This window comes from Pocillopora damicornis, chromosome 7 (assembly GCF_964200805.1).
Source record: "Pocillopora damicornis chromosome 7, jaPocDami1.2, whole genome shotgun sequence".
NCBI lineage: Eukaryota > Metazoa > Cnidaria > Anthozoa > Scleractinia > Pocilloporidae > Pocillopora > Pocillopora damicornis.
The window spans coordinates 18,107,142-18,130,807 of NC_142676.1; the positions used below are offsets into that span (position 1 = coordinate 18,107,142).

The following is a 23,666-nucleotide window of genomic DNA, read 5'->3' on the forward strand; positions in this document are numbered from 1 at the left end:
GATTAGTCACTTGCTTGAAAATAATTTGCATAAATCAACTAATGGTGAGCTCTGAATGCGTTTTCAAAGACGAATACGAAAAAAGGCCAATTTTATCGACCTTTGGCTTTTAAGATGTAAGTGTACTATCTATTGAACATTACATGAAAAGATGAATGTGCAGGTAAAAAGTGTTTGTACAGAGACCGCCTACTTATTTCAACTATTCAAATATGGACGCTACGTATCTAAGGTTGCTTATGACACCGCTCTTGTGCATGTCTACATTCTTCTGTGATAAAGGTCAGTGTAACTATCTGAGATATTAAACTTTTAGTTCAAGTTCAGCTCCTAAATGGGCCAAACTTGGAGGCACATGATGTCATTGTTAGTTGTTAGCCTTGCTCCGATGTTTTCTTGCTTTCAGTTGGCTGTGTTTCCTTTTCTATGAAAGGAAATGAATTCGCAAAAAGTTACTCGTCACATTTAGCTCCAAACCAATGCTGCGTTGTAGAAGCAGGAGAAAACGAGCGGCGGTGATCCGGATTTGAGAAATTTTTGTGAAATTGTCCGAAATTTTTTTCAATGGAGACTCCTCCTGGTATTCCATTAAATTCACATCCCCTTTTTATGCTATTGTAACTCCTTATGTGCCAGGACACATCTTTCTGCTGTCTTGTGAGAGCAGTGCAATTAGAACAATAGATTCCTCGGATATTGACGTATTCGTACATCTTGCAGGTGTCCCAGGTACCAAAAATGTCATGACCTGCCAGCTTAGCGCGTGCGTAGTCCGTATACTGCAGGCCATCCGTAGAAAAGTTACAAGTTGCTCTCAGATGTGTGGAGTGATTAGCAAGATACTGCATCTGTGATAAGGATAATCGGAACTTGTTCCAATTTACTTCCCCCTCTTCAATATCAATCTCAAGGTTTTTGCCAAACCCTGGATAATTGAAGGTATTTCTCTTGGAAAAGGAAAACGATTGTATTAACGTCCATACAAAGCCAGGTTCAGACTGCAAGTCACAGTAAACAGAAAACCGTTCATTGTCTGAATTTGAGATGTCGTATTTTCCTGATGTCGAGGCATCGTTCTTAGCTATGTCTTTGCAGCTTCTCGGATGTTTCATCTTCTTCTCACACCGCTGACCAGAGTATGTGTTAGGACAGGTACAGTTAAACTTGGTGCTGTGAGTGTCACAAATCTCCTGACATACCCCTCCATTGAGACAAGGATTGGTGCGGCAGCATCTGTTGATGCAATGATGCTTCTCTGGTGCGTATCTGTCTCCACCCTACAGCAAGATTAAAATAATTTTTTAGCTCACCATGCTCATCGAATTGGGTTGGCATGTACTTGTGAGCAACCATCGACAAATCTCACCGGAATCGGATCGAATTGATAAGAAACAGTGCGAGCAAAGTACATATGCGTGCAACACATAGCGGGGTGCCAGAATGGAGATGAAATGTCCCTAAAAATTAGATCTGAAATGCAGTAATACAGCAATGGTTAAGTCAGTGATGTCTTTAAGAAATTTGTAGTCGCTTCTGTTCTGCCGTTCCCTTCGCATTACAACATGGCCGTTAAGGAAAAAGTTTGCGATAGAGAGAATGGACCCAATCTTCTCTCAGCCAAATCAGTTTGTTTTTGTTTTGTCTAGACCAATCATATCGCAGACAAAACAGTGTGCACAAAATTGTCTTTAGCCCAGACTGACATATAACACACCTCTTTTTTAAGGAGTACCAGAAAACTTGATCATGTGGGAATATTTATTTTATTTACGAAAGTTGATAAATAAATGAATAAGGAATTAAATGAACAGTGTATCTCACCTTCACCGTGTAGCTCCTCACCAAATCGTAATAATTTCCTCCTTGCATCCATTTCATCGCCGCTGGCTCCATGTCTTTATTAGCAACGTTAAGTTCGCAGTTATTTTCTTTGGAGCGAGGGAAATAGTTCATGGATACACACAGGCAGTCATCTTTGCACTTCAAGTGACACTGGATGGCATTGGGCACTGTTAATCTTTGAAACACGTGACCCTTAAGAATGTGATTATGGACGACATCTTCATCGATAGCAAACTTGAAGTTTTGACAATTTACCGCTTTCTTTGCCACAAAGGAGAGTGTCAAATTGAATACAAACAGCATGACTTGGAGGTATTGCACGATTTCCATAGCAATGGCACTATTAATATGAAGAAAAAAGAAGATACATGATTATTAACTTTGACAAGCATGGGGTAATCTGGAACGAAATGAATAGATATTTCGGTCTCTTGCTTAAAAGCGACTTCCATTGATAAAACTTCATGATATCAAACATTTGCTCATTTGTGGAAAATGCATGGATGCATTTTTCTGATTAACTGTGAAATTGTTTCCCTCAAAGCGTTAACCATAATATATTTTTTTTAATTGCAACGGAAAGAAAATAATCGTTAGCAAAAAAATTGCCAAATTTTGGTCGTTAGCCGTAAGAGCCATTACCATATTTAGACCTTCTTCTGATTCAGTAAACGTTTTGGAAGACAGAAAAGAGTGTATTCGTCTCGCTGTGAAGTCGATCTTCACTACAGAATCACCTATTTGCGGAATTTCGAAAAGAAGACTAGGCAAACATTCAAGCCCAAACGAAATTGCTCCTCGATGGTTTCTGCAAGGAATACTCCCCAAAAGGAGCCGTAAACGTTCCCCTGCAGTTTAACCTAAGCTTATTTTTCCATTTCGAGGCTAGAATGATCGGAACGAGACAAAATTAACTTTTACTCTACGGTTTCGCTAGATAGCTGGTAGTTATCCGAATGACACGATCGACACGCTGTCCCGGCATTCCAAGAGAGAAATCATGGTTGAAGTACCCGCAGCCACCACAATCTTTACTTTCCATGAATCGAGTAAACATTTTAAAAGATAAAAAGATCTGTCAAATATAAAATTCTTCAGTTTATTTTAATAAATTTCGATTCTAACTCGTCACATTAACTAGTTTCGGTCTCACTTTTTATAACCAACGAAACAGGTATTTGACAAGGGAAAAATTAGCATAACACGTCACGCAATACATCAGGTTGATTTTGATGGTCTCAGGGAAATGTTGAGTTTGTCACTCAAAACCGCTGTGTTCCATAACAGCGTTTAATCATTTATGATGGAAACAAATTTGCAGAAAGGAGGGCCAGTTCATCCTGTTCCGTGTGCAAATCTCGGGAGAAACTGCAAGAATTCCTTCGAAGTACATGCCTGTTGTTTTGTAAATAACGCTGTAACGTATTTTAATGTCTGACCAGAGTGCCAAATTTTATTCTTTAATTTTGATCTTTTTCACACTGTGCGTAGTTGATGACCTGATGTTTCAACGAAGATTATCGAGAAGGCCGTTATAATCACATTTATTTACTGTGTAAGTCACGCAAGCGCTCTAGCGTCACGATCGATCACGTTTACGCAACGTTTTAGGACAACTCGGCATCTAACCTCCATTCAGTTGTTATGAAAACCTAAAATCCTTAGCGTAAAAGATAAAAAAAACGCAGTTTGAATGGTCAAAAGGAGATCTTAGTAAATTTTCAGAATTATGCAAATAATCTTTGACACGAGCGCAATTGAGAAAATTAAACATATGGATTTGCGTTGTTTTAAGATGTTGGTGGATGAAAATTAGAGATATAACCGCGGGTTTGAGGCAATCAGTAACATCATTGGTCTATAAGCTATTCACTGACATGCCTTTTTAGCCCGATTTTCGCCTGCATTTTGAGAATTCTTTTGAACAAATAGGCGAATTTTTGATACTCAAATTAAGGTCGATATTCAAATTAAGGTCGAAGAGAAGGGTCTCCTCTGATCACGCTGGCATGAAAATTATTTCAGGTGAAATTTCCATATTTTGTCTGTGAACTAACTGAATACATGTTGTAACTTGTAGCAAGATGGAATCCCGTGAGCCATATTATTGCAGTCGCTGTGCGCTAGACAAAATCTCTGAAATTCACACTTTCAATCGCTGTCTACTTTCGATCGCTGATCTAGCCAAAAATCATTTTTTGGCTTGTGGCAACAAAAAAAAAAAAGAATTGGATAACAACTACACTATTTTGGACACATGTGTCTTAAACCCTTTTCATGGGCAAAACTCTCACATAGATGACATGCAACAAAATCAATAAAGTTCTGTCTCCCAATTTTTCCTCCCATTTTATTGCGAAAAGTTGCGTAAAATATATCGATTTTTAAGATAGAAAGTCATGTGATGTAAGAAAGTTTTCAAGCCGGCATATGTGTTATGAACGATGTCTGATGAATCACACTTAAACCTAGATGTAAACATGAATTGGTTAGATACTGTCTCTTTCCAAAACAATTTATCGTTGATATGATTTCTTCAGTCTAGTAACTGCCAACAGAAAATTCATAATAATTATAGCTAAGTGTTAGAGTGCCCTTGTTGTCTAGGGAGTGACTTGAGTCAATTCAGCTTCAAATCCCTTTTCACACTTTACATGGCGTCTCACGGTTTTCCTTGAGAAGAATTACAGGGAAAAAAATGATGCTTGCACCTAGCATTTTCTGTAAAATCACTCTACTAATTTAATAGATAAACCGTGATATTATTTTCATCTTAGAATTTATCCCTTTTATAATATACCTTGAGTGTACTTGTATTTGGTTTGGTAACCTAAAGCTTTCTACTCCGCCGTTGTTAAAGTCCTGCGAAAATTTTCCTACATAAACTGGTCATTCGGCTGGCATTGGATGCTTAAACGCAAACAGTTATATTAACGTTTTTATCTAGATTAAAAACAGATTTTATCTTGTTGGGCTGGCTGTCCAAATAGGAATTATCTCAACTTACCTCCTCTTTCCGGCCTCCTCTGCCTTTTCCAATTTTGGCTTTGCTCCTCGATACGCGGTGAAGACTTTCACCTTTTTATCACTAAATACAATTAAACTTCATAATTAGAAAAGGAAGAGAGCAGAAACAAAGAATGGAGGTTGCCATCACCAAAATAAAGATACTTACAGCTGGGTGCCAAAAGTTATTGTCCCACAATTAAAAGGAAAAATTTATGCACAATATTTTCGTACGTTTCCAAAGAGGAGTTGAGTGCGATTCAGTTGAATAGCTTTTTTTTCTTTTCTTTTAACTCTCCACAGAAGTGTCTTAATAGCTAAAAAACAAGGAAAGAGTTCCACCTTCTTTCTTACCGTCGTAATGGTAGTGATCACAAACAAAACAAGTAATTTCACAACAAGAAGCGTCAGAGATCAGAGGAGAACAAAAGAGATCGCTAACACCCTTTTAATCTTTAAATTGTCTTTTATTCAGAAAAATAGATACTTACAGCTGGGTGTCAAAACTCTTTGTTTCACTATTGAAAGGAATGAAAAAGACCACAATTTCGTACGTTTCCACAAAGGAATTAATTTTGCTGCTGTTAAATAGCTTGAAAAAGGCAGGTGAAAATTTAATATGAATTATCAGTGATGGTCGATCCGGCTCCTGCTTTTTAATTTTGGCTGAACGCTAATAAAGGGGCTCACAGATAAAATTTCTTGACTTTAAAATTTAAATTTAAATCTCTTAACTTTAAGAAGTAATATTGTTCTTTACGCTCCTATAAGCATCGCTCTTCTAACGTTTGGCCTAGAGAAACAAAAGACTGCTATGAATTCTATGATTATCTTGTGTGTGTTTATCAAGGTTTGTCAATTATTAAAGACTAACTATTTATACTTCTGAAAGGACCTCGATCTCATACCCCTCTATTCCGATAACGGCTACAACTCTGGGGGAAGATCTCGCCTTTCTGAAAAACATAGTCTATTACGGGTTGATATATGAACACAAAGTTCACGAGTTTTTTTACCTTGCCCTTGGTTTTAAATTCAAGTTTAATAGAGTTCCGACTCCCTCCTGGGCTTTTATAATTCTGACCGTTTATTCAAAGTGTTTTTAAGAATAAAAATGTGGCTAAACGAAGATGTTGTTTCTTTCAGTAGACATGTGTACTTTGTCATAAGTTTCAGAATTGTTACGAGACGTTTTCAATCTAATCGACTTTCAGTAACTTTGAAGGCAAATAACTTCTCAAAATGAAGGGGAACTTTGTATTCGAAACATTTTATTTGATTAATTTTTATTGCTGAGTTGCAAGCGTTCCCCTACGACCGAAAAGTTAATTCAGGATACGGAAAAAAAGTTTGCTTAAATATGAGTGAACTGTAAATACGAGCCTGTTTTGAAAGGTTATGTGTCTTTTTGTGCCCATTGTACAACATATGCAGGCTGAGATTTGGATCAGAAAATGTAGGGGTACACTTTCAGGTTGTTTAATGGCACGAATAATTTTCATTTTCTTTTTTTTCTGAGTCTTTAAAGGAGAACGTGTGATTAATTTTTTATTAGCCTTTCCACGGCTTAAAGATTTTGAAATGAAAAGTAAGAGAAGTAAAGCAGCATTGAGATCAAACAGCAAGATTTTTGTGTTCGTTTTGAGTATGGGTAAGAATAAATCGGTTCTGAATAACAGAGCGTTTATAGTCTCCTTCAAAGTTTATTTTTAAGCTTATACATCTGTTGTTTTTTTTTCTTTTGATTGTTTTTTTGTTTTTAATTTGTTTTTTCGAGCTTGTTCGACAATTCACTGCTTGCTTATAAATCTCTCTTTTCCCTTTTCTTTTATTCGTGAGAAAGCGCGAGTCTCCAACTCGAGACTGCCTGAGGTAAGAAAAAAAAACGTATGGGGGTAACTGAATGTGGAATTGAGAAATGATAAGCGAGAATTTCGTATGCGGCTATGCTACTTGGAATATGAATTTATATTTTCATATCTTTTTTTACCTAACAGTAACTTATGACATAGATCCTCTAACTTTTCGCGAAATGTCAGCTGTAGAATGATTACGCTGTTGCAATGCAGTCATGACACCAAATTGTCGCAAGACTTTTGTAGACCAGCGACCTTGTTGGAAAACTCCTTACCTGAGTAAAGCGAAACTTTATGCGCTGATAATTACTTTCTCATTATTAATGCATGAATAGGAGAGCTCGAGATCTGTAGTTTATGATAATTATTGTAATTCAAAAAATGTTTTGTTAGCTCGGATTAAAACGGTCAGACGTTTTTGAAAAATTTCTCTTAAAACGTCTTAATCTACATCGCTTTTTTCAGTGAACACCGCCCTGTAATTAAGCTTGAGTCAAAAAATTTGGCATTTTATAAAGTAATTAGAGCATGTCTTGAAATGAACTATTATTTTTAGGTGAACGAAATGGAAATAACACTAAAACGCTGTTTGTAGGCAGTTAACAAGCCAATAACGGAATATGCATATCTAGCATGAGCTGACTATTTAAGTCACATCTCAGACTTCATTCATTTACTCGTTCTTTCTTCAACTCAATTTGTCGTTGGGCGCACGCAATTTTATGAGCCTTTTATGAAGATGCGTAGTAAGCTAATAAAACTTTAATATTGCTGTAGGGTGGAGACAATTACATTTCTAAGAAGCATCGATGCAACAACAGATGCTGCCGCACCAATGTTTGTCTCAATGGAGGGGTATGTCGGGAGATTTGGGATACTCAAAGCACCAGGTTTCAATGTACCGGTCTTAACATATACTCTAGTCAACGGTGTGAGAAGAAGATGCAAAGACATAGCTAAGAACGGTGCCTCGACATTGGGAAAGTACGACATTTTCGAAAAATAAACGGTTTTCTGCTCACTGTGACTTGCAGTCAGAACCTGGCTTTGTATCGACATTAATACAATCGTTCTCCTTGGGCAAGAAGGTCATTTTTGCGGGGCAAAGGGTTTGGTACCAATTTTGTTGTGACTCAAAGTAACGATGAAATGGAGTGGACATTGTAACGACTATCGAATGGTGTAAATGTCAGGTGTATGAATGAATATGTCAACATCCGAGGAAAAAATTTCTTTAACTGCACCGGCTTGACGATACAGCGATTCCCATAAGTCTTGGCACAACGGGGTTACAGTAGCAGAGTAAGAGGATGTGAATTTGATGGAAGACCAGGTGGAGTCAACTACCAACAATTTCGGGGAGTATGGGGTTGTGCGGGATGTGGAGTGCGAGTGATATTCTCAATAGGGTGCGACTCCTAAAGGATGTACAATACTTATCGTTAATGAACTTAATTAAGCCCACCGCAGTCTATATCTTAGATCACCACTGACCCGAGATTTGTATTGCTGGATATCAACTGTTACGAAGAGAACGCTGTGGAAAAGCTGGTGGAGGAGTTGCTATTTATGTTAAAGATGATTTAAATTGTGTGCGGTTCATAAAGTATGATGTTCTAATCTTGAAGCTGTCTGGATTGAAGTATGTGCATTCTCCCAGCGACTGCCTGTTGGTTGTATGTACAGACCTCCTGACCGTACTGATTTTTTTGATAAATTTCGCAGTGTTATGGAAAAAAAAAGTGGCTTACAGAGAAAAATGTTATGATAGCTGGTGACTTTAACGCTGATCAGCTCTCTCCCAAATGTAATAGTTCTATGCTAAAACGTATTTGTCAGGCCTTCAACTTCCGAAATTTAATAACCCGCCCGACGAGAATTGCTGAATCCTTGAACCATCAAAGTTCACATTCTGCGATGGTTTACAGACTTAAATAATTCGGCAGGTCGAATTTAACACTTTTGCCGAAAGGTTTTTAGTCTCTAATACAGAATCTGAACGTGAAATGTTCAGTGAACTTCAGCCGAATTGTGGCTCATAAGAACACGTAAGTTTTTCGCATGACAAGCAGAAAACAAAGTGTTCAAGGCAAGTGTTTTATGAATGAACGACAGCCGAATTCACCGGAACATGAAGATTGCTTGGGATGATGTGGCCTTCTACTCCATTAATTGAGTACATTAATTGAGGTTTTCAGCCAATTCAGAGGCTTTCATCCACCATTTCGCCATTATTGATGACTAACACGTCAATGTTGCGTGCGTTTGAACTGGATTTCAGATAATTCTGGGCATTTTAATCGGCCACCCACGCATGTACAATGTAGCCATTCAGAGTATGGAGTAACCGTGTTTTTAGACCGAAATCTGGCAGCTCTTGTCCAATAGAGAACAATACGAGTCAGAATAAGATTATGAATTTGCATGTTCACCCCCAACTATCTCGAATACATAGAGATTATTCCATGGAAAGTGCGTACGAACGAGTTTTATTCACGGGTTGCGATAAACAACAAAAAAAATGAACAAGTGAGCGCAGCGAGTGAATAAGTATTTTGATGCATCGCACTTTCCATGATATGAAGTTTTTATTTTATTCATACTTAGATTTTTTCTCATTGAACAAAAAATTTTAAAGATTGAAAGTAGACTACTTTTCAACGACGAATGTGAAAGAAGACAATTTTATCGAGCTTTTGACTTTTAAAATGTAATAGTGTTATCTATGGAACATGACTTAAATAGGGAAAGTATAGGTAAAAAGCGTTTGTAGAGAGACCGCCTAAAAACGCAAAATTTAAACATTAAGATATGGATGCTGAGTATTTAAGGTTGCCTACGACGTAGCTCTTGTGTTTGTCTACATTCCTCTTTGATAAAGAGTCAGTGTAACCATCTGAAATATTTAACGTTTAGTTCAAGTTCAACTCCTGAGGAGGACCACATTTGAAAGCATACATATTATGTCATTGTTTGTTCTTAGCCTTGCTCTAATGGTTTCTCAGAGTGGTATTTTGTCGGCTGAGTTTCCTTTTCTAAAGAAGAAAATGAATCCACAAAAAGTCATAAATCATATTTAGCTCAACACCTGTGTTGGGTTGTGGAAGCAGGCGAAGACGAGCAGCGGTGATCCCGATTGCTATCGTTGCAGCCATACTCCCCGAAATTGTCTTCCTTGTCGATGAGTCCTCCTGCTCCACCACCAAATTCACATCCCCTCTCAATGCTATCACAAACCCTTATGTGCCAGGATGCCTCCTCTGACTTTTCCAATTTTTGCTTTGCTCTTCAATATGAGGCAAATACTTCCACCTTTATATCACAATTAAACTAAACATATCAAACTCATGGGGTACAAATAGTCTTAACATGAATGTTGTGACAACGCCCACTTCAACACCCCACTCAAATCGAGTGTAATTTTCGAATGTTTTACCATCGTGCGGATTCTCTACGGAAAAAGCACTCAATGTACCTCTGAAATATTAAACTATAATATTGTGGCTTTCTATTTCGCTAATTTTCTAACTTGAAGGTAAAGTTTTTCCCTCGTCATTTTTACCTTTTCTCCGAGCGGTTGCGTGAAATTAACAAGGCGTTTTTGATCAAAACACGACCAAGCGAAGGGTCTCGGGCTATATCTCTTTTACGCAGGCGCAAATTAAAAATGTACCGCCAGAATCAAAAAGAGGAACAAATTTCCTTTGTTTTGATATGTAAAGTGTCGAGCAAAAAGCAGATTTACCCTCGTCAAATGGCGTTTCAAAACAGCTGTATCTTCCTCCTTTTGATCTTTTCCTGTTTTGTAAGCGTAAAAGCAGCAGGAGAGGGATCGGGAAACTCAGAAAGCGCTTCGGGAATTAATCTGCCATCGTTTGTTTACAAGATAAACAAGTAAGATTTGTGAAGTTCGTTGAAGTATGCAGTCTAAATAAATGCCTTTTTTTAAGCTTGTTTGCTGGATTTTTCGTAAACTTCTTTGATTAATTTTTCGTTTCAGCTAACTAATCTATACTATTTCAAAGCAATTTAAAGACGAAGACGGAGAACCAAAAGTCGGTCCTTTCAACAATCGTAAACAAAGTGTTTGAACAGTCAGGTATACGAGGTGTAATAATCAATAGCCGCATATCAGAAGTCTTCAGAAAGAAAGTATTCTGTCTTCAGAAAGTTGTCAAGAAAGCTAGTGATCGTGGTGGAAGGCAATTAAATACACTTCTTAGCAAGTTGGAAACGGGCCCTCAGTATCGATTTAATATCATATCGATCTCAATACCATACAGTTTTGTATCTTTTGTCCGTGGATTCGCCTTTCTAACGAGGGTATATGTTGAGTATTCATTGCAAAATCGCTTTTTTTTTTTTATTTCCCTCTTTGGCTTGTCCGCCATTTTGAAAATTTCCCAACGGAGAGCATGCGCATTACGTGGGGTTAGTGGTTGCGTACACCTGGAACCGAGAAAAAACAAATGTTCGTCGCACTGGGGAAAGAGTTTGATATGGAGACCAGAAACAATGAAAAGAGCTCGCCATGAGGTGTTTTTCATCGAGAAAGATCGACACTTACAGCTGGATGTCAAAGCTTGTTGTCTCTCCAATTAGAAGGAAAAAAATTGACCACGGTATTTCCGTATGTTTCCAAGGAGAGTTGAGTGTGATTCAGTTGAATAGCCCTTTTTTTCTTTTAGTACTCCTCAGAAGTGTCTTAATAGCTAAAAAAAAAAAAAAGGGAGTTTAACTTTTTTTTTTTTTTTTTCTTTTTTTAAATTCGTGGAAGGATATACGTCGCAATGTGTCTTTTAATTATCTTTAGAATAGGGATCACAAAAAAAACAAGTAATTTCACAACAAGAAGCGGTAGAGACCAGAGACAGACAAAGGAGATCGCCAATAGCCTTTTAATCTTCAAATTGTCTTTCACTCAGAAATATAAAAAATTACAGCAAGGTGACAAAACTCATTCTCTCGCTATTTAAAATTTTCCTTCGTTTCCATAGGGGAATTGACTTTGTTACAGTTAAAAGAGGTAGTTGAACACGAATTATGAATGATGGTCGATCCGGCTCCAGCTCTTTATTTTTGGCTGAACTCTCTATAAAGGAGTCCACATATGCAACGGTTCAAAAACTGACAAACAGTCCCATTGGAAATTACGTCACTCAACCTCCCTACATTTGTATCCGCCACCTTTAATGATATTTCAACTGGGTTTCTTTTAGGTTATTTGTATATTAAAGAAGCTGAATGTTTGGAATGACTTTTTTAAGCAGTATCAGTACGCAAAGGGAAAAAATAGAAAAACAATTTAAGGAAACGGTACAGAAACACTCAAACTTAATTTACACCACGCACAAAACTAGTGTCCCTGGTTTGCACAGTGTCGTTTCTCAAAAAGCGCTTCATCTTCATCCCTTGGGCCTCCATCATGCTGTTTAATATGGACAAGTTTTGCTCATAGCATAATTCTTCAAAATTTTCCCAACAAAGCGACGTTTACGGCCAAGTTGGATCATTACGATCATGTCTTTGTCTGCAGACAAATTTCACCCATTTTCCTCTCACAATGTGGATCGTTCGGGAACTGAAACATTCTATGCCTGGTGCCGGAACGATCTATTCTGGCAGCTTTGCTGGTCAGAGCCGGGGCACCAGCAACACAATATTGCCCTCGTTGCCGAATTCGACTGAATTCGATTTTATGTTACCAAAGTGACGTCAGCGGTTTTTTGTCAAATGGTACTTTGGCCGCGCAATTAGAATGCCTTTTTTGAGGGGAAAATAAGATGATGTCTCACATTATGTACAACAATCCTGAATGACGTTTACACCTCACTGGTGCTTCTCTTGACAAACACCTGCTCGGACAACTATACCTACTTCATCTCCTACATTTTAAACATTTCAAAAATTGTTCCAAGAACAAATGTGCAATGTTATTAAGTAAGCAGTGATCCTAACGAAGCACTTAAGTACCTTAGTCCTTGTCAAAGAGAGGCTGTTGAGGGCTTCTTACAGTTATGTATCGAGTCCCTAATATTAAAATCAAGCAAAGCTGTACATATTTATCACCAAGGAGAAATTACTAATATAACTGCCACTAAGTAAATACCATTTCTCCTCACTGTACGGATTTTGAAAGCGAAATCAAGAAACCTAAACTTCAAGCTTGGTTTTACAAATGATCAAACTAACGAAGCCGAAGCTAATTTTCAAAGAAAAGAAAAGTAAAGTAAAAGTTAAGAGAAAACGGTTGATTGACCGAGTCAAGAAAATGTCGCCCTACGACGAGAAAACATGTCCTTATTAAATTAATAGCGTACGGAGGTATTCAAACATCTCTGAATCTAAACACAAGCATTTCAACTTACGATTAGTCACTTGCTTGAAAATAATTTGCATAAATCAACTAATGGGGAGCTCTGAATGCGTTTTCAAAGACGAATATTAAAAAAAGGCCAATTTTATCGACCTTTCACTTTTAAGACGTAAGTGTATCATCTATTGAACATTACATGAGAAGATGAAAGTGCAGGTGAAGAGTGTTTGCTCAGAGACCACCTAATTCCTTCAATTATTGAAATATGGACGCTGTGTATCTAGGGTTGCTTATGACGCCACTCTTGTGCATGTCTGCATTCCTCTATGATAAAGGGTCAGTGTAACTATCTGAAATATTAAACGTTTAGTTCAAGTTCAACTCCTAATTGGACCAAACTTTGAGGCACTTGATGTCATTGTTAGTTCTTAGCCTTACTCCGATGTTTTCCTACGTTCAGTTGGCTGTCTTTCCTCTTCTGTGAAAGGAAATAAATTCGTAAAACGTTACTCGTCACATTTAGCTCCAAACCAATGCTGAGTTGTAGAAGCAGGAGAAAACGAGCAGCGGTGATCCGGATTAAAGAACTTTTTGTCAAATTTTCCGAAATTTTTTTCACCGGAGACTCCACCTGGTTTGCCATCAAATTCACATTCCTCATTTATGCTAGTGTAACTCCTTATGTGCCAGGACACATTTTCCTCTTGTTTTGTGAGGGCGGTGCAATTAGAACAATAGATTCCTCGGATATTGACATATTCGTACATCTTGCAGGTGTTCCAGGTACCAAAAATGTCATGACCTGCCAGCTTAGCGCGTGCGTAGTCCGTATACTGCAGGCCATCCGTAGAAAAGTTACAAGTTGCTCTCAGATGTGTGGAGTGATTAGCAAGATACTGCATCTGTGATAAGGATAGTCGGAACTCGTTCCAATTAACTTCCCCCTCTTCAATATCAATCTCAAAATTTTTGCCAAACCCTGCATTATTGAAGGTATTTCTCTTGGAAAAGGAAAAGGATTGTATTAACGTCCATACAAAGCCAGGTTCAGACTGCAAGTCACAGTAAACAGAAAACCGTTCATTGTCTGAATTTGAGATGTCGTATTTTCCTGATGTCGAGGCACCGTTCTTAGCTACGTCTTTGCAGCTTCTCGGATGTTTCATCTTCTTCTCACACCGCTGACCAGAGTATGTACTAGGACAGGTACAGTTAAACCTGGTGCTGTGAGTGTCACAAATCTCTAGACATGCCCCTCCATTGAGACAAGGATTGGTGCGGCAGCATCTGTTGATGCAATGATGCTTCTCTGGTGTGTATCTGTCTCCACCCTACAGCAAGATTAAAATAATTTTTTAGCTCACCATGCTCATCGAATTGGGTAGGCATGTACTTTTTAGCAACCATCGACAAATCTCACCGGAATCGGGTCGAATTGATAACAAACAGTGCGAGCAAAGTACGTATGCGTGCAACATATAGCGGGGTGTCAGAATGGAGATGAAATGCCCCTCAAAATTAGATTTGAAATGCAGTAATACAGCAATGGTTAAGTCAGTGATGTCTTTAAGAAATTTGTAGTCGCTTCTGTTCTGCCGTTCCCTTCGCATTACAACATGGCCGTTAAGGAAAAAGTTTGAGAGAGAGAGAATGGACCCAATCTTCTCTCAGCCAAATCAGTTTGTTTTTGTTTTGTCTAGACCAATCATATCGCAGACAAAACAGTGTGCACAAAATTGTCTTTGGCCCGGACTGACATATAACTCACCTCTTTTTTAAGGAGTACCAGAAAAATTGATCATGTGGAACGAACTTGAACATCTTGGGATGTTTACTTTGTTTACGAAAGTTCATAAATAAATGAGTAAAACATTAGATAAATAATCTTATCTCACCTTCACCGTGTAGCTTCTCACCAAATCGTAATAATTTCCCCCTTGCCTCCATTTCATCGCCGCTGGCTCCATGTCTTTATTAGCTTCGTTGAGCTCACAATTGTTTTCTTTGGACAGAGGAAAATAATTCATGGATACACACAGGCAGTCATCTTTGCACTTCAAGTGACACTGGATGGCGTTTGGGACTGTCAATCTTTCAAACACGTGACCCTCAAGAATTTGGTTATGGATGACATCGTCATCGATAGCAAACTTGAAGTTTTGACAAGTTACTTTTTTCTGTGCCTCAGTGGAGAGGGTCAAATTGAATACAAACAGCACGACTTGGAGATATTGTACGATGTCCATAGCAATGGCACTATCAATATGAAGAAAAAAGAAGATACATGATTATTACCTTTGACAAGCATGGGGTAATCTGGAACGAAATGAATAGATATTTCGGTCTCTTGCTTAAAAGCGACTTCCATTGATAAAACTTCATGATATCAAACATTTGCTCATTTGTGGAAAATGCATGGATGCATTTTTCTGATTAACTATGAAATTGTTTCCCTTAAAGCGTTAACCATAAAATATTTTTTTTAATTGCAACGGAAAGAAAATAATCGTTAGCAAAAAATTTGCCAAATTTTAGTCGTTAGCCGTAAGAGCCATTACCATATTTAGACCTTCTTCTGATTCAGTAAACGTTTTGGAAGACAGAAAAGAGTGTATTCGTCTCGCGGTGAAGTCGATCTTCACTACAGAATCACCTATTTGCGGAATTTCGAAAAGAAGACTAGGCAAACATTCAAGCCCAAACGAAATTGCTCCTCGATGGTTTCTGCAAGGAATACTCCCCAAAAGGAGCCGTAAACGTTCCCTGCAGTTTAACCTAAGCTTATTTTTTCATTTCGAGGCTAGAATGATCGGAACGAGACAAAATTGACTTTTACTCTACGGTTTCGCTAGATAGCTGGTAGTAATCCGAATGACACGATCGACACGCCGTCCCGGCATTCCAAGAGAGAAATCAAGGTTGAGGTAACCGCAGCCACCACAATCTTTACTTTCCATGAATCGAGTAAACATTTTAAAAGATAAAAAGATCTTTCAAATGTAAAATTCTTCAGTTTATTTTAATAACTTTCGATTCTAACTCGTCACATTAACTAGTTTTGGTCTCACTTTTTATAACCAACGAGACAGGTATTTGACAAGGGAAAAATTAGCATAACACGTCACGCAATACATCAGGTTGATTTTGATGGCCACAGGGAAATGTTGAGTTTGTCACTCAAAACCGCTTTGTTCCATAACAGCGTTTAATCATTTATGATGGAAACAAATTTGCAGAAAGGAGGGCCAGTTCATCCTGTTCCGTGTACAAATCTCGGGAGAAACTGCAAGAATTCCTTCAAAGTACATGCCTGTTGTTTTGTAAATAACACTGTAACGTATTTTAATGTCTGACCAGATTGCCAAATTTTATTCCTTAATTTTGATCTTCTTCACACTGTGTGTAGTTGATGACCTGATGTTTCAACGAAGATTATCGAGAAGGCCCGTTATAATCACATTTATTTACTTTGTAAGTCACGCAAGCGCTCTAGCGTCACGATCGATCACGTTTACGCAACGTTTTAGGACAACTCGGCATCTAACCTCCCTTCAGTTGTAATGAAAACCTAAAATCCTTAGCGTAAAAGATAAAAAAACGCAGTTTCAACATTCCAAAGGAGATCTTAGTAAATTTTCAGAATTATGCAAATAATCTTTGACACGAGCGCAATTGAGAAAATTAAACACATGGATTTGCGTTGTTTTAAGATGTTGGTGGATGAAAATTAGAGATATAACCGCGGGTTTGAGGCAATCTGTAACATCATTGGTCTATAAGCTATTCACTGACATGCCTTTTTAGCCCGATTTACGCCTGCATTTTGAGAATTCTTTTGAACAAATAGGCGAATTTTTGATACTCAAATTAAGGTCGATATTCAAATTAAGGTCGAAGAGGAGGATCTCCTCTGATCACGCTGGTTTGAAAAATATTTCAGGTGAAGTTTCCATATTTTGTCTGCGAACTAACTGAATACATGTTGTAACTTGTAGCAAGATGGAATCCCGTGAGCTACATTATTGCAGTCGCTGTGCACAAAATCTGTGAAATTCACACTTTCGATCGCTATCTACTTTCGATCGCTGATCTAGCCAAAAATCATTTTTTGGCTTGTGGCGACGCAAAAAAAAAAGAGAATTGGAGAACAACTACACTATTTTGGAAACATGTGTCTTAAAAAAAAAATTAACAAAAGTTGGAGTCCCAAGACAGCTGACAACATTAATAAAAACTACTTACCAAAAGTAACTCAATGACATTGAATTAGACATTCAATACTGGACTACTGTTTAGAGCACTGTGATCTTTCGCCATAATGAATACAACATGCGATAAACAAACACAACTCTTTCGAAAATACCAGATGCTTCAGATGTGCGCGAAAACTCTCACATACATGACATGCAACAAAAATATTAAAGTTTTCTGACCAAATGTTTTCCACCCATTTTGTCGCGAAAAGTTGCGTAAAATATATCGAGTTTTGAGATAGGAAGTCATCTGATGTAAGAAAGTTTTCAAGCCGGCATATGTGTCGTGAACGATGTCTGATGAATCACACTTAAACCTAGATGTAAACATGAATTGGTTAGATACTGTTTTTTTCCAAAACAATTTATTGTTGATATGATTTCTTCAGTCTACAACTTCCTATGGAAAATTCATAATAATTATAGCTAAGAGTTAGAGTGCACTTCGTGTTTAGGGAGTGACTTGAGTAAATTCAGCGTCAAATCCCTTTCCGCACTTTGCATAGCGTCTCACAGTTTTCCTTGAGAAGAATTATGGGTAAGAAAATGATGCTTGCACCTAGCATTTTATGTAAAATCACTCTACTAATTTAATAGATAAACCGTGATATTATTTCATCTTAAGATTTATCCCTTTTATAATGTACCTTGAGTGTACTTTATTTGAATTGGTGACCTGAAGCTTTCTACTCCGCCGTTGTTGAAGTCCTGCGAAAATTTCCTTACGTAACTGGTCATTCGGCTGGCATTGGATGCTTAAACGCAAACAGTTATGGTAACGTTTTGGGAAGGGTAGGAAGAGAGCAAGAAGCTCCAAGACAATAGCAAAGGAAAAGTTTCCAGTCGGGGAACTTGCCCGTAGGCGGAAAGTGCTCAGACAGGAATTTATTTCAAACTTCAAAGTCTACTCGACGGAAAGTTCAAAGCTTAAAAAGCTGAAAAGAAAGTTAAGGAAAAGTAACTTTGCTCATATGTATTATTTTGATAAATAACGACTGATTTTTGTTCATTTTTTTGATAAATGGTGTTGATTATATTTATATAGGTGTTTATTAATTTTTACTGAAGATATTAAATTGGGAACTGCAAATATAAACAACAAAAGTTGTGATCCAAAATGTGCCTCAGCTTTACTGAGTTCAGTATCTTGTGTGATTTTTCTCAATTTGCAAATTGTTTAAATTTTAGCGCAGTCTCATACATTGATGTATGAATTATCTGACTCAAGTTCTATTCAGAATTTTGCTATTCTATTTATCTTTGGGTAGAAAATCTGGGACTGTGGATTAATTTAACTATCCGGCAAATCTTTCATAGGTTGAAAGAATCCAGAATGATGTGGAGTTAGTGAAAAAAGAGTAATCGAGACTGACATTGTAAGAAAAAGAAAACTTTTGAAAAGACGAAGGTTTCCAACCTCTATATCAGAAGCCAGTTCCGAAGAATATGCAGATCCTGTTGCAAAAAGAACTTGCCAAAGACGTACAAGGGAGACTATCGATGCCTGTAATGAAATCCATGGTGGTACAAGGGAGAATAAAAGTCCAATACTGGATGCTTTGTGGTTGACTTTAGTTAAGGAAGCCACACCGTTTCAGTTGGGAAAGTACTTTTCCTTATCTAAGAAAGTAATGAAGAAAGTTTTACCTAACGTAGTGAGGGAAAGTATTCCAACTTTTGAAAACAGCTTTGACAATAAACTTAGAAGCCTAAGAGTATTGTACAGCAAGGGGTTTTGAGTAAGGAGAAATATAAAAGTATTAGGCTCAATCTTTCCATGAATACTCGCAAAAGTGGCAAGAAACTGGAAAGCTTTAAGTTCATGTCAAGTGTTCGCTTGCCGAAGATCTTGCCCTATGAGAAATTGATAACTTTTGTCAAAAGCATTGATGTTGGAAATGTCAATGATTTCAAAGATTTTTGCTATGATTTAGATGCAGATGAAGTTGTGGAAGGGTCATATAGAGAGCTACAACCATTTCTGTTGCAGCTTGCTGATATGTATATTTGCTTAGATAAGACTAGTCCATCCCTGTCTCATTTTGGATCTGAACTGTATCACTTAAGAGTAGCTCTAGGTGCTGATGGGGCCCCCTTCGGCAAAGATGATGAGGCCACTTCTTGGCTTGTATCATTCCTCAAATTAGGTCAGCAAATTGCAAGTGAAACTGACAACTTTATTCTTGCAGGAGCAAATTGTTGTGAATCTCACCTCTCAATGCAGCGCTATGCACGAAAGCTTGTTTCCGATGTGGGTGACATAGAGGGTAAGACTTTTTACCTGCCAGTTAGCGAAACTTCAGCTAAGTTTACTTTCGAGTTAATTCCCTCTGACATGAAGTGGGCCTCCACATTTAGTGGAGAACTAGCAAACTCAGCATTTCATTTTTCTCCATTTGGCAATGTATACAATGACAACGAGTCCATAGTTATATGCTAGTTTGGGTCAATCTGAACAATGCCTATGGAAGCCATGGGTGTACGAAGAAAGGCTTCAGGTAGCAACAAGGGTTGAAGCAAAAAGGAAAGAGTTGGGTCAAACAAGACTTGCCGAGTCTACAAAAAGAACTAAGTTGTTGGATTATATAAGAAGTCTAAATTCCCGTCAAGAAACTATTCCCCTTTTGGGTCCCCAGGTTGACAAGACTTTTGCTGAGCCTCTGCATAATTCAAACAATGCATGTCAGCAATTACATGAGCTTATGCTTGTCCATGCCAATGACAAAAGCAAGCTCGCACCCAATTGTACTAATCCAGTTAGGGATGTACCGGGATGTGCTTTAGCCTCCCATCTTATCACTTTGAAAGAAATTGGGGCTAGTAGATTGTACAAGAAGGTTAAAAAGTGGTGCTCCCAGGGACGGAAGGGATCCCTCTCCTATCGATTCACAGGGAAAGAGACGAAAAAGTTCTGCCACAATTTTATGTCTATCCTAAAGGCAATTTCGCGTGAGGACGACAGTCCTCAGCAACAGCTCCAAATTTGCACATTTGCATTTACTGGCCTTCAGCTAAGAGACGCTATCAGCCGGTTTAGTCGTGTCACAATAACTGAGGGTGTCTCGCAGGAAATCAAAGACTCTTGCAAGCGGTATTTCAATGCCTGCTCTCTTCTGTTAGACTCCGTAACACCGACAGTTTGGACGATCGGTCATGCCATCCCTTGTCACACAGACCTCCTGTATAGGAAACTTGGCTTAGGGTTAGGAATTAATACTATGCAAGGGAGGGAGGCTAAACACGTGCGCATCAGCCAGTATGCAAAGCATGCAACCTTGTCAACAAGGTGGAACCTTGTTTTTAGACATGATTTCATTACGACTGTTTGGTTAAGGCAATATGACCCTGCAAGTTTTCACTACCACAAGAGCACAGATGTGTATATTCCTAAAAAGATTGTGCAACTAAATGTTTGCTACTGTGCTTAGACAAGGAATGCGCTGCTGAAAAATGCAAACTGTGTTTATCTGAGATTTACAAGAGTGTAGAAAGGAGTGCTGAAACAGGGGCTTTAAACCCATATGTTGCAATCTTCTTAGTGTCACAAGCTGAACATAAAGGTACAATGACTAACCCAACTACAGTTTGGGACATTTACAGTCGAACACCTAACCAAGGCCACCCACCAAAAGTTTTTACAAATTTAATGACCATAAAATAAAAAGATGGTCAAATTGAGTGCAATTATCTCGAATAAATAGTTTGGATAAATTATTTGTAGAGTCTGAAAAGTGCACTTATTTTATTTATTTTTTTTTTTTTTTCATTTGCTATAGTTTTTCACAAAATTGTGTCAGGATGGCCTTGGTTGGAGTAGCTGCTTTGTTAACAGTTTTGTTGTCGCTAAGTGGAGCTATATTGCTGTTAACTTGCTCAAATATTTTGGGGTTTATTCAAAGTGCTTTGGGTGCGTATTTGCCTCCAGCAACCCATTTTAAAAGCTCTTGAGTTCAAAAATAATACCTGGATGCTATTTTAGCACTTGAAATTGACAAGCTTTAGGAAAAGTCTCAAAAACAAATACATGTTCTATATAAGGGGAAAGGGTCATAAACCATTGATGTCACATATCCCTGTTGGATATTTGGGGAAAGCCCCTCCCCCCTATCTCCCAGTAACAATATTCTATCTGATTCATTCATCTTGAAATTTTACATAATGAAACTTATCAAACAGCTGATTATGCTTATGTGCTGTACTTAACATGGTTTCAAAAAGATTTATTTGAATAAAATAATTTTAAATGTCTATTCATGTGCTGTATTTTACATGGTCTTTAAGAGTTATTTGAATAAAACAATTTCAACCATGTGCTCATGGACTTTACATGGTTTGAGTTAATTAATTAGTTAATTAAACTGAACAAAATGATTGATGACAAGGATTGAATACCTAAATAAACAGCCAACAGTTTCTTGCATTTAGCTGACATAATTATGAAAATTATGCCAATTATTTCTGGCACTGTTTTCTGCTGATCTCAGCAAACGGTACTGTTATTCTTTATGCCAGGGAGTGCTGAGGAACTCCCAGTCTATTGTAATGTCCATACCTGAGGCTGATTTCATAGTTTCAGAGTTTTTTGAATATGTAAACTTAGCTGTATAGTCACCAGTGACAATCACCTGGCTAAAGGAACCATCGTTTTCCTTTTTGAGGAAGACATCGCTCTCATGGATTGTTCCTTTTTGATATTTATTTGCCAGTGAGAGAAAGAGACCCTTCATCTTTCCCGTATCCGTGATGTGTATCTCATGGACAGCACGTGTGTTCCTGACAACCACACCACCAGCAACAGGAGCTAAAGCGACAACCTTGAAACAATCAAACACCTCCAATGGTAAATTCCATGAGAAATTGACAGTCCATGGCCGGGAAGCACGCGTTTTTCGCTTCATTTTTCTCAGCATTCTGATGTGCCAAAAAGCAACAATCCTTGCCAACATTCTTGCGGGCTGAGCTAAATGAAATTTGAAAGCCCTTTCACTGTCGAACGTGTGTTTCTTGATAACTGCTCTACTCAACACTAAAAGCTCGCCCCCATTTTCTGTTGCTAAAGCTTTGTCTTCACTATAATTCCTGTAATCATTCACAGCTTCGTGGAGTTTTACCAAAAGGGCCGCCATATTGAAAGCACCGTTTGTATAGAGATCGCTGACAAGTTTCTTACGGGCTCACTGTTATCGAAATGGCGCGATTTGGCAAGCTGCCAGCCCGGCATGATCATTATTTAGAACAGGAACCGAATGATATGTATTATCGAAAACTGCATGACATCCATTTATAGTTTAAAAGCGTCAACTAGTGAAAGCGGGGATTAGAGTTAGACTTCACCATTGAGGAGTCTACTAGAAAAAAAGTGGAAATAATTATAATAACATTGAAATAGAATACAACCCGAAGCAACTTTCTTTCTCCAGGCATTATTGTTGATGTCAAGTCGTGGTTTTTTTAATATAGTCATTCACCCTAAACGGAGACACACAGTCAGGCCTAAAATGATCATCCGTGCGGTTTTTTTTGCCAAGCAGATAATAACCAGTACTCACCCGTTTGAATAAACCTCATGGAAAAGAATCTATAAATGTCAGAAATTCAAAATGAACACGGATACTATAAGTCAAAAACCGGAATTTTGCATGGAAATTAGCGTAATTGAATCATTTTTCAATGAAAAACCTTCACAAATGTTACATGGTTAAATTTTTCCTTTTTGTATCTTCTCTCTAGCTTGTAAAGTAAGTTTCTTGATTTAGAAGCCAGAAATAATCGTAAATCATTAAAATTAGATCAATTTTGTACCTGTGCGGGTTGTAAAGCGCTTCATAAACAGAACACGATAGAGGTTATGTCATCATGTTTTAGCTTTAAGGGGACCTTCTAATTGGTAATTAGAAAAGTTGAAAAATTGTGGCGAAAACAATGGTTGTTTCTCCAATAAAAATTGTAATTATTCCTTTACTTTCATAATATTCACAAGCAAACCTGTATACTAATGTTACACAAAACTGGAATTTCAAGCTAGGCTTGATAGTAATTAGCAAAGAAGAAGGAGAAATTCAAAGTTTTTGTTGTAAGATCTGTCTCGAAAGGGGCTTTCCTAAATGAAAATTTTGACTGAAGCCAGTTGGCGAGAAAGCGAAGGCATTTTTGTTATTAAATCACTTCTTTTTAAATCATTCGACCAGATACATAGTGGACTCATTCTCTTGACAATAGGTACAAAGTGAGTCGTCTTCGACTCCAAAGATGTAAAGTTTCTTTAGTGTAAAAAGTTGAAAGTAGACTTCTCTTATCCTTCTGACTCCTGAAATGTATTTAAAGGCTGGAGAAGAGATCGGTTTTCGATTCATGTAACTGCGAATGTCTCTTTCGCTCTCAATACAATAATCA

At 37.8% G+C, this 23,666-nt stretch overlaps 2 protein-coding genes, 1 long non-coding RNA gene and 1 pseudogene across 3 annotated transcripts; 2 read left to right on the forward strand and 2 right to left on the reverse strand.

Moving 5' to 3' along the window:
* Window positions 1–56: 56 nt before the first annotated feature.
* Window positions 57–18,024, reverse strand: LOC149042965 (uncharacterized). Its single transcript, XM_089213229.1, has 3 exons — window positions 17,921–18,024; window positions 1,822–2,182; window positions 57–1,277 (listed from the first exon to the last, which is right to left on the reverse strand). Exons 2-3 carry the CDS (start codon window positions 2,170–2,172, stop codon window positions 453–455), a joined length of 1,176 nt encoding a protein of 391 aa, XP_089069355.1. The 5' UTR covers window positions 2,173–2,182; window positions 17,921–18,024; the 3' UTR covers window positions 57–452.
* Window positions 10,044–10,938, forward strand: LOC149042966 (uncharacterized). The gene is made up of 2 exons (XR_016188685.1): window positions 10,044–10,598; window positions 10,705–10,938. It is a non-coding gene; the product is annotated as an uncharacterized LOC149042966 (long non-coding RNA).
* Window positions 11,952–17,689, reverse strand: LOC149042967 (uncharacterized). The gene has a single exon (XM_089213228.1). It carries the CDS (start codon window positions 14,184–14,186, stop codon window positions 13,527–13,529), a length of 660 nt encoding a protein of 219 aa, XP_089069354.1. The 5' UTR covers window positions 14,187–17,689; the 3' UTR covers window positions 11,952–13,526.
* Window positions 18,025–18,721: 697 nt separating the features above from the next.
* Window positions 18,722–20,934, forward strand: LOC149042968 (uncharacterized; annotated as a pseudogene).
* The last annotated feature ends 2,732 nt before the right edge of the window (window positions 20,935–23,666 follow it).